This window comes from Rhinichthys klamathensis, unplaced genomic scaffold, assembly GCF_029890125.1.
Source record: "Rhinichthys klamathensis goyatoka isolate OS25496 unplaced genomic scaffold, OSU_Roscu_1.1 h1tg000076l_1, whole genome shotgun sequence".
Classification (NCBI taxonomy): Eukaryota; Metazoa; Chordata; class Actinopteri; order Cypriniformes; family Leuciscidae; genus Rhinichthys; species Rhinichthys klamathensis.
The window spans coordinates 4,372,376-4,383,496 of NW_026606618.1; the positions used below are offsets into that span (position 1 = coordinate 4,372,376).

An 11,121-nucleotide genomic window follows, 5' to 3' on the forward strand; every position below is an offset into this window, starting at 1 on the left:
TTTTATCGTTATTGTTTTTAAATGGAGTGATTGTTTTCATTCCCACAGAACCCCACAGTGAAGGACCTGATGGGTTTCGGGCTGCAGGTGGCTAAAGGAATGGAATATCTTGCCAGCAAGAAGTTTGTACACAGAGACCTCGCGGCAAGAAACTGCATGTGAGTTGTTCAACAAATTACCCAATAGGGGTTGAAGTATCGTACTGTATGTGCAAGGCACATTATGTGCATCAGGGTGTCTTGAAGTATTACATATAAATTGGAATTTTAATTACTCTGTATTTGTGATTGTTTAACCTAATGTAAATGTTGGTCACATCCCTTTTAGGCTAGATGAGAGCTATATAGTAAAGGTGGCTGATTTTGGCCTGGCCAGAGACGTGTATGATAAAGAATACTACAGCGTACACAACAAGCACGGGGTGAAGCTGCCCGTCAAATGGATGGCATTAGAAAGCCTGCAGACGCATAAGTTCACCACCAAATCTGATGTGGTGAGTATCTCAGTAACAATTGACAAATAATATTAAGCAAGTTTGTAATATCATCCTAATTGCAGTTTTATTGACCAAAGATCAGCCTATAAAGATAGCCTATAAATTGAAGATTCTTGTTTTTTCTAATATTTTCATTGACTGTTTCAAAAGTGAGATGCTAACCTAGACAGTATATTTGGTCTTCATATGTAGGCTACACTATGTTCAAATCAAGTATTGATTTGATCAAATCAAGCATTTTTGGACATCATGAGCACTTTTACTGATCAAATCGAGCATTTTTGGGCATCATAAGCACATTTACTGATCAAATTGAACATCTTTGGACATAAGCACATTTACTGATCAAATCGAACATCTTTGGACATAAGCACATTTACTGATCAAATTGAACATCTTTGGACATAAGCACATTTACTGATCAAATCGAAAATTTTTGGACATCATAAGCACATTTTAATGATCAAATCAAGCATTATTGGAAATCATAAGAACATTTTAATTATCAAATCGAGCATTTTTGGGCGTCATAAGCACATTTCAATAATTAAATCAAGCATTTTTGGACATCATAAGCATTTTTTAATGATCAAATCGAGCATCTCTGGGCATCATAATCAAACCGAAAATTTTGGGGCATCTTAAGAACATTTAAATTTCCAAACTGATCACGTTTGGGCATCAAAAGCAAATTTCAAGATGATCAAATTGAGCATTTTCAGGCATCGTAAGCACGTTTAAATGTTTAAATCAAGCACCTTTGGGCATCATAAGCAATTTGAATTATCAAAAAGAGCATTTTTAATCATCATAACTTCATAAGTACACTTGAATGTTCAAATTAAACATTTTTGAACATTTGAACACGTATCAAATATCAATTCTGGGCATCATAGGCATTGAATCAAAACAAAGTGTGCCTATGATGCCCCAAAATGCTGACTACGTTGGTAGCTTACAGCAGTACATAATTTCTTACTGCAAATCTCTGTTTTACTATGAGATTTTAGTCTGGTTCCATTCTAATTCTACTGATTGAAAGCTATGCTTTAAGCAACGTCTCTGGGTCACGTTGACAGGATTTGCACAAAGTTTTTCTCTATCAAACTGACTCATGCATGCACACATCATGTCAGGCTCAAGGTGTGCCATGAGTCACGTCCTGTTTTCTAACTACCTACCTGCATTTCAAATAAAATAGATGACTACATACTGCCACTTCTGGGGGAGATCATTTTTTCAACATTTCCCAAATACTGACTTGACTGTTCCCTTAAATAGATTTATGAGTTCAGCATTCCTGTGCGTTTCCTCACTGTATCCCTTTTTGTTGGCCTCCAACAACTGATGAAATTAGAGTCACCCAAAGTTCACTTGTTTTGACAGGTGCTCACTTGCCTTCCTCATAACTCATTGTTTTGAATCTGATCTTTACACAGTGGTCGTTCGGTGTGTTGCTATGGGAACTCATGACCCGGGGTGCCCCGCCTTACTCCGATGTGAACTCCTTCGACATCACAGTCTTCCTCCTGCAAGGCCGGAGACTTCTGCAGCCTGAGTTCTGCCCAGACGCACTGTAAGCGCACCCATGTGACACACACTTGGTTCTTCATTATGACCGGCGTACGGCACTCCAAAGGGGAGTGCGTCAACAAGAGTGTAAAACAGAGAGCCATTGTTAACCACCCGCAGATTCAGTCAAGCAGTAGTAGTTCTTCAAAACTCTTGGCCAACTCAGCTCTGCATGACTACCTGAGCTCGGCACACATCGACTCCCCACCCTGACCGTATGATATGAGTCGACCTCCAAACATTCTTCACACACTGCCATCAAATAACCAGCTCTGAACAGAGATATGTGGGTCATCACTCCCTTCCCTCATGGACGGGACAATGAGCCAGTCCTCCCAGGTCTCAGTGCCTCTGCTCAGCAGACTATTGCAAGACAAACAATGGAAAGTCGTTCTGAAATGCAATGAAGGTTTGCACTGAAGGTTATAAATTTCAAGGCACCGAAATGCCAAAGCAAACAGCTGGGATGGGAACGGAGAAATTAGATGACTTACAGTACACTTGTGATTCATTCGAGCTCAGAATGAATCAAAATGACAAATAAATTCCATTCAAAAGTTTGGGTTTAGTAAGATTTAAAAAAAAAAAGAAATTAATACTTTTATTCAGCAGAGAAGCATGAAATGTATCAAAAGTGACAGTAACTTCTATGTTGTTACAAAAAAAAATTCTATAAAAATCATGGGGGAAAACTATCACAGTTTTCAACAGTGATAATAATAAATGTTTCTTGAGCATCAAATCAGTATATTAGAATGATTTCTGAAGGATCATGTGACAATGAAGACTGGACAAACTATGCTGAAAATTCACATTGCGTCACAGGAATAAATTACACTTTAAAATACATTCAAATAGAAAAGGAGTTATTTTAAATTGTAATAATATTACTGTTTTTACTGTGATTTTGATCAAATAAATGCAGCCTTGGTGAGCATGAGAGACTAATTTAATAAACATCAAAACATCTTACCCCAAACAGTATTGTATTTAGTTCATGTTTAAAGGCAAAGCTAAATGTAACTAAATATATATTTAACAATTTTTCATATTATTGGATTCTGCAAAGTGGGCAGTAACATTATTAGTGGTGCTTGCTAACTGTTATATAAGCACATTTTTATTTATTAAACATCTCTTTGTGCCACAAAAATGAAATAATTAATGACTTTGAAAACTTTTTTCCCATCTGAATAATGTGTGCAGACCACACTTGTATTAAAGTTCCCCAATAATGCTATTTTAAAGGTTCCTCGTTTTGTTTTGGTGGTCTCCTACAATAGTTTTACATGCAACACTTTAAAAAAACTCTTTAATTTTCTCATAATATACATTGCACATCACCTAATTTCTCAAAAAGGCTGAAAACGGTTATAGTTTGAAGATTCAGTCTATCTAAACCCCTCCTTTCTGAGAGCCTACTCTGCTCTGATTGGTCAGACGGCCAAGTCTGTTGTGATTGGTCTCCTGCTTACAGTGCCTGTTGGAAAGAAAACGCCTATACCATATGTGTATTTCAGCTCCGGATGCTTCCTCAGCACTTGTATGCACTGTGATACTAACAGTAACGATGGCGTCAGTTTTACCGTATCAATCCCAGCATGCGTCCTTTGGAAATGCATGCAAAGTGGAGTCGCAGTGCAGAAAACAGTGTTGCCAACACAAACCAGGCCTCAGCCACAACTACAGTGTTTAAGGGCGGGTCAAAATAGACGTCGTTCGCGGGCAGCCAATGAAGACCATAGGCTGGCATTATGCAAATTTGATACATTTTTATCTAGGTTTGTAACAGGAAGTGAGCCTGGAATTGCTGACGAATCGTTTCAGCTGTTCATAACCGATTCATTTCTGTAGGAGACAATAACTCCATTTATCGTGCACTTTGCTGAACTTTTACCTTCACAAATCTGGCTATATACACACACTACATGAAAGGTAATATTCAAAAAAAGCATTTACATTTACACTTTGCATTTTTCTCATTTCTCTGTAGATACAATGTCATGATCGAGTGCTGGCACCCCAAACCGGAGCGTCGGCCCACCTTCTCAGAGCTAGTGTCCCGTATCGCCTCCATCTTCTCCAGCTTCAGCGGAGAGCACTACATCCTCCTTAACACCACATACGTCAACATTGATAAGATGACACCCTACCCCTCTCTCATCTCCTCTCAGAGTAACCTCGACCGTGACTGCTGCACCTGAAAGACAAAGTCACCAGACAGAGGGAGGGAGAGGAAAACGACAAAACAAAGCCATTGCTGTTCATGAAAGACACTGGACTGGCTGCCAGAGGTGGCTTTCATCATTAAAGGAGGAGAAACGCTGCCCAAGGACACTGTGAAAGACTTAAAAGGCACGAACACTCCCTTAATCGCTGTAAATAGATTATGATGAGCCGTGACCTGTGGAGTTGAGGTTCTCCAGTCGAGCATGAGATGGTCCTGATCCCCTGGGACCTTGGCTGGCACCCCATTAACGTTTCATCTGTAGGGTTGCATTTCAGTGCTTCTTGCAGTCTGTGACCATCTGATTCCTTTATGCTCTTGGAAGATGCTTTCGAGACATCTCAGCTGCATCGTGTTCTCCGGCGTAACCTGAGCGTTCGTTGACCATTTTATTTTCTGTGAAAAGTGTAATAAAACGTTGTGCATGCCTTCATACTACGAACTGAACGCAGCATAATGAAGATATCAGGTGAACACTGGACCCACGTGACGAACGTTCTTGTGATGCCTGTACGTCCAATTCAGACTTTGAATGACCGATATGAATGATCTTATTATGTTTTGTTTACTTCTGTTCAGATTAATCTTTTCTGTCCAGGCCATTTGAATCTTTCCGACAAGATTTCTTCCGTAGTTCTTATATATTTTTATATAATCTGTTTAGGTTTAGTGTCAAACAGAACATACTAGGAGGTCCACATGGAATCTGTGCAGCTTTTTCACATTTTCACCACTGATTGAGTGAGAAAATCTGTGGGATGGATTTAAAGTCCACGGGTAATGGCATTCTACTTCCTTAATGTGATTCATTTCTGAATGAAACTGGAAAATGTGATATCCAGCGGGTATAGTCGAGTGGAACAGGTGACGTCAGACGAAAAGGAAATTCTTTTCAGAAGCGGAGTTTGTTGGAATAACGTGCACAAATAATATAAAAAGAAAGAAAGTAAATGGGGTCTATATGAAAATATTAAGCAGCGCATCTGTTTTTTAACATTGATTATGATAAGAAATGAGCTTGAGTAGCAAATTTCTGAAGGATCATCTGACACTGAAGACTGATGATGATGTAATGATGTTAAAAAAAAATCAGCTTTGGATCACAGGAATAAATTACATTTTAACATATAATCAAATAGAAATCAGTTATTTGTAGTAATATTTTACAATATTACTGTTTTTTGATCCAAGAAATGCATCCGTGGTGAGACAAATTTCAAAAACAAAAAAATCTTACCAACGCCAAACTTTTGAACCGTAGTGTATGAGTATATTTGATCATATAGATCCTATTTATGATCTGAAATTACCAAGAAATTTAATAACAGAACATGCAAGAGGCGGGTGATGTGTGGGACTTTGTGAACGGCAGATGCGGATTCAGTGCAGGCCTGTATGTTCCTGTGTAGTGAAGATGACTATGAATGTGACTTGCCATAACGGACTACTGGATGGTGTAAATAATTTGTCTCTCTACCCTTATTGTCTGACTTGCTGTGTGATACATGTGTATATATAGCCTATGAACACAGTACAATATAGACAGTTTGGTAAACCAGTCAAATGAGGTCAATCAACATTTCATTTTATCTTTATGTGAGTAAATTTTTAGTGTTCTTGTTATAAATGATCAATAAACAGGCTGAATCTTGAGTTGTTTTATATTATGGTTTAGGTTTCACCATTTATAAAAACCTTTCTTTGATTCTGTCAGACTGTCTTGTGATTTCTATATGGAGTTCAAACTCAAAAATGGTACAAATGACAATATTTCTGTTCCAGCCATGATAATAAAGTTTTATTATGCGTGTCATGAATTCTGAGTGAGTTTACTCTCTTTGTGCTATCTAGAAAATGTCTCACTCCATCTCATTGGCTCTATGTGTGAACTTTGACCATGACCATGACCTTCTGATTCCCCTCAATGCTCTTGACTCGACCATCAGCCACTGATGTCTAGAGAGGCTTTTTAATTTCCTCTTTTATGGTTTCTTCTTGAAAAGAAGGGTAATACTACCTGTCTGAAAATAGTAATTCAGCTAAATTAATGAAATATGACAGGTACCACCAGCGATACACATCCTCTCATATTAACCACACTTTTTTACTATAAGTGTTGAAAAGTATTACAGCATGACTATACCTTAATTAAGAAAAATGCAGTTGCTTAATGTGCATTAAATGTAGGCTGTTCAAGCATTTTTACTTAGTTGTACCTTTAACATGCTTTATTAAATTCTGAACTTGGCTGTCCTAACTTTGAGGACAAATACTAAATCCCTCCTCATAACTCAACACTAATTCATAAGCTAATGTGGAGGAGGATGACAAACTATGCACTGTTATCTGTTGTCAAAAGGCCCCATTGTAATCCTTTGACTTCACGTTATGTGAAATGACTAGAGTGCCACCTACTGGGCGATTTATAGGCTACTACATATAACAATAACTGGGCAATTCGTTACCATTTTTTCACTGTGGCCCTTTTGTTTCAGGATCATGAATCATTTTCAGTAAAAATGCCCTTCGGCCTTCATTGAAAGAATTAAGAGTAGTTACACAAGCAGTGAGGTACTGTCATGAATAATATTGCTCCTAGCTATTAGAAAACCAGACGGAAAATCCGCCCCGATATGACGTGGTGTCTGCTCAGCTCAAAAATGACTTGCACTGGGAGTTTAAAATCATCAAGATATGACAGTTATGAGCTGCTTACTACACAGTAGTATACGCTTTCCCTCAATTTTATACTGGCAAATGGAAAAACAGGTTGGGTCTGGTTTTGTCTGTAGGCCTATTGTGGGGACAAATGTCCACACAACAACAGTAAAACCATAGACAGTAAAAGGGGGAAACAGCTGCAGACCAGACAATCCCCATAAGTAGGCTATCAGGCTTAATAAACAATAAAAAATGCCAAAATATAAAAAGGTTCAGTGAGGGCTGCATGTTTGAGTTAATGAATAGAAAATAGTATCTCAAATTTATAGTGGAAAGTTAACATTTAATTTATGCAGTGGTAAGTGTCAGTGATGTTTATATCTCGAGCTATTGATATAGTGTTTATATCACAAATGCTTATTTTCTTCATTTTAACCATTTTTTAGCATACAGACATTAGTCAAATCTTGATGTTCAGTTTGGTATCACGGACTGGCCTTCGTTTGACTTCACTTCCCATAACTCCTCTCGCGCGCTCTTCCGGTTTGTTGTCATTGCTCTGCGCTGCTCGCGTGACCTCGAGATATAAACATTACTACACGACGCTTACCACTACTAGTAGTACTGTATTTTGCTCTAATGAGCACTTATGTAGTTTAGTCTTTGCACTCAAAGTGAAGCTTTAGTGATGTTTGCTTGTGCAGTTACGCAGCGGTTACGTCACGGTCTGTGTCTGGGCTCAGTGCAGAGATGTTCAACACTCTTCACCAGGGCTTGGATCTCTCAGGCTCTCCGAAGTTTTTCAGATGCTCCTGCAACCACGAAAGACTTGAATAAACCTATAAAGCAATGGGAATTATTAGTCAGTCCTTATACAAAGGTCAGGTGTCATTTAGGCTGCAATATATCCATAAAACCACTGGATCCACATAATTTTCCAGAATCTGATCGGGTATTTATTACTGTGCACGTGATAGATGCGAATCAAACTCTTAATGTGAACAGATTTCATGTTCATTATGATGATCAAAGCAATGAACTTCAGATTTTGGCCGATGAGATGGATAGCAATGTCACTGTTGAACTGACAGCACCTATTAAATGTGGTAAGGATCTGTATTCCGGCTTGTAAAGAAAATAATAAGGCATGTATTTTTTTATATTATATTAATATATTGTTGCTTATTCGTTTAATTGATGTTAAAATGTAATTATAATTAATGTTATTTGAATTTTTTTAAATTTATTTATGTTAATATTAATAATGGTTTTACTATGTAGACTGTATTTACAGCAAGTTAATGTAACAAGTGTACTTTTAATCATGTAAATTCATTGAAATGCATGTGAATCATTCTAGCCCCTATCCATCCCTCCAGATCTCCACATCAAGACTAAAGACAAAGGCAACGTGAAGATCCAGAATATGGAGAGTGACCTCTGCCACGTGCTCACAGAGAGAGGACACTGTGTCCTAAAATCTGTAAAGGTAATACATAAGCTTTTATCAAAATTCAAAATAGGGTCTGGGGCCTCAAAGGAGTACTAGAGGGTCCATGGAAAACTAGTTTAGAGAAGAAAAGGGTTAACTATGTGAATAAATCAATTAATTTAAAAATAAAAATTCATGAAAATAAAAAAATTGGATTTAAATCAATAGATAAATAATACATCTAAGAGTGCATTACTATAGAGAGTGACATACAAGAAACTAAATATTTAATTGATCAAAAATACAGTAAAAAAAATACAGTAATATTGTAAAACATTACAATTGAAAATAAATATTTGAATATACACTACCAATAAAAAGTTTGGGGTATGTAAAGTTTTTTTTTTTTTTATTCAACAAGGACACAACATCATTTAAACACACAACATCAAATGTGACCGTTAAGACATTTATATTTTTTAGATAAAAAGTATATTTCAAATAAATGCTGTTCTTTTGAACTTTCTATTCAGCAAATAATCCTGCAAAAATATATATATATTAAAATAGCTGTTTTACTGTATTTTTGATCAAATAAATGCAGCCTTGGTAGACATCAGAGACTTCTTTCAAACTTTTTTTTTCTTTTTTTACTTTTGATCGGTATTGTGTATATACTGCCCTTTTAAATTTTATGAAGTGAGTCCCTTGCGTCACAATGATCAGATTTGGGTGGTCTGAGATCTAAAAGATTTAAACCCAGAGTTAATGTGTCATAAAGGCCTAAACATATCTTATTTATTGAGATAATAAGGATCTGTTTAATTCTTGTGATTTGATTTAGGGTCATGAGGTTCAAGTTCAGTCCACAGGAGGAAATGTCACTGGACTCAAGACCTTACATGGGAATGTAGATATCCGCACATCTGGGGACAGTGTAAGTAGTTCTTGATATATAAAACTGCATACATTCTGAAATTGTTATTAAGTCATTGTTTTTGTTCTCCAGAATATCGATATTAAGAAAATTCAGGGAACCACGATGAACCTCTCCACAGAACACGGGGATCTGAAAGTGAAGGCTATCTATGGCGAATCCACCTCGATGTCAACTTCCTCCGGGAACATCCAGATTGGCCACGTACACGGTGAGGGAGAGGGACGATAACGGTTCATTTTAAACGCCTGATGTGCAGTTAGGACATGTATCATTGTTGTTTTACAGGTGAAGCTCTTGTACGCAGTGAAACAGGAAACATCATGATTGGTAAGTGATAGTCTGACTCTGAATTGACAGTAGGTCATTAGTCACTAGTTTAGTGCACTAAAGATGTCCTTCCTGCGTCCCAGACAGCTCAAGTGGTGCCCTGAAGGTGTTTACTGCTGCTGGAAACATTGATGCGTACGTGGGGCAAGACGGAAGTGCAGAACTTCACAGTCAACAAGGTACTAATAATGGACATCAAAGAAACTCATACACAAGACTAGCCTAGTATGAACATATCTACTTACCTGCCTACTTTCTTTTTATCCATTTATCCATTCATTTTTAAAATGTCTTTCAAATTTATTGTACTTATAATCGTAATATATTTCTGATACATACTTAAAGACCCGTCATTACTTTGTGTCAAGGTCAATAAGTCTTTAGATCATTTGACTTTCTTACAGCAAGGCAAGATTAGGTCAGATTGTAAAATGTCATGTGGTACGACTCACCTCTTTATGGTGGAAACTTTTATTTGTCATTGGACCAGGTGCTGTGAGTGTGCGTTTTCCCTCCAGCATGAAAACAGCAGTGCAGTTGTGTGGAACCTCTGTTAGCATTAGCTCAGAGATAGAATGTCAAGAGACTGAACATACTTCAGCTAATGGGAAGACAACAGTCACGGGTGAGTAAAAAAGCCAGACTCACTTCATGTCTTTTAACTGCTTGAAACATACTTATTTGTTCAGTTGTAAGGGATTAAATTCCTGCCGAAAGTATTGTGGTCACGGATCACAGAAATAATAAGTGCAAGTGTAAAACAAAAATGGCAATTTGACTGTTTAAACCACATTGATCTAACATATTCTATGCATTCATTACATTCTATGTATTCCTTATAGCTCGTTTGAATGGTGGCATGTATGAAGAACGATGGATCAAAGCCACAGCTGAAAAAGGTGCTGTGAACCTGAGAAACCAGAGCTGGTTTGAGACTCTCAGACTTGGGGCTCAGAGTTAAACACTGCACAGAAGCACCTGGCACCAAATAACCCACTTCAGTGAAGGTTAATGGATCTTGTGTATATCTGTCCAAAAAGACTCTACAAAGTTGAGCGATACAACTGTGTCTTGACATAAGAGTGGTGAATGCATCTTAATGACATGTTTGAAACAGAATGCTTGTCATTTTATGGGTGGGGTTGTGGGTACGTCCTGCCTCGAAGAATAGAGTATGCAACCAAAGATGTGCTTATAATGTAAAACTACCTTTTACAAGCGGTGGTCCTCATGTTTTGCACAAATTGCAAAACGTCCTGTTATGGTACACCAGATTAGATGCTAAATAGTACCTACATGATTAAAACAACTTTCCAAAATAAAGAAATAAACCATTAAATTTAAAGCGTTTATTAATTATTCACTGTCACATGATTCTTCAGAAATCATTCCAATATGAAGATTTCCTGCTCAAGAAACATTTATTATCATTATCAATGTTAAAAACAGCTGTGCTGCTTAATATT

At 37.3% G+C, this 11,121-nt stretch overlaps 2 protein-coding genes across 4 annotated transcripts in view; both read left to right on the forward strand.

The window, feature by feature from the left end:
- Positions 1-4,607, forward strand: part of met (MET proto-oncogene, receptor tyrosine kinase) — a 48,520-nt gene extending 43,913 nt beyond the window's left edge. Inside the window, exons 17-20 of one of the 2 annotated variants that reach the window (XM_056251043.1) lie at positions 49-158; positions 328-493; positions 1,936-2,072; positions 4,062-4,607. In XM_056251043.1, the coding sequence (XP_056107018.1) occupies positions 49-158; positions 328-493; positions 1,936-2,072; positions 4,062-4,272 (624 nt within the window). In that variant the 3' untranslated portion in view covers positions 4,273-4,607. The remainder of the gene's footprint in view (positions 1-48; positions 159-327; positions 494-1,935; positions 2,073-4,061) is intronic. The other variant, XM_056251042.1, reaches the window with a different exon arrangement.
- Positions 4,608-7,507: 2,900 nt separating this feature from the next.
- Positions 7,508-10,994, forward strand: fam185a (family with sequence similarity 185 member A). 2 transcript variants are annotated; one of them, XM_056251045.1, is made up of 9 exons: positions 7,508-8,062; positions 8,336-8,445; positions 9,233-9,325; positions 9,398-9,536; positions 9,614-9,655; positions 9,739-9,834; positions 10,146-10,280; positions 10,498-10,615; positions 10,646-10,994. In XM_056251045.1, coding segments are annotated over exons 1-9 (1,152 nt in total). In that variant the 5' UTR covers positions 7,508-7,644; the 3' UTR covers positions 10,647-10,994. The 2 variants fall into 2 exon arrangements, with proteins under 2 accessions (XP_056107020.1, XP_056107019.1); XM_056251044.1 differs by having other exon boundaries at positions 10,498-10,994.
- The last annotated feature ends 127 nt before the right edge of the window (positions 10,995-11,121 follow it).

Bases quoted from the DNA above. Each gene is read 5' to 3' on its own strand.
- fam185a (XM_056251044.1), top strand. From the start codon at position 7,645: ATGTTTGCTTGTGCAGTTACGCAGCGGTTACGTCACGGTCTGTGTCTG. The intron at 9,326-9,397 runs GTAAGTAGTTCT...TTTGTTCTCCAG, and splicing joins TCCGCACATCTGGGGACAGT to AATATCGATATTAAGAAAAT. The intron at 9,835-10,145 runs GTACTAATAATG...TCATTGGACCAG, and splicing joins AGAACTTCACAGTCAACAAG to GTGCTGTGAGTGTGCGTTTT.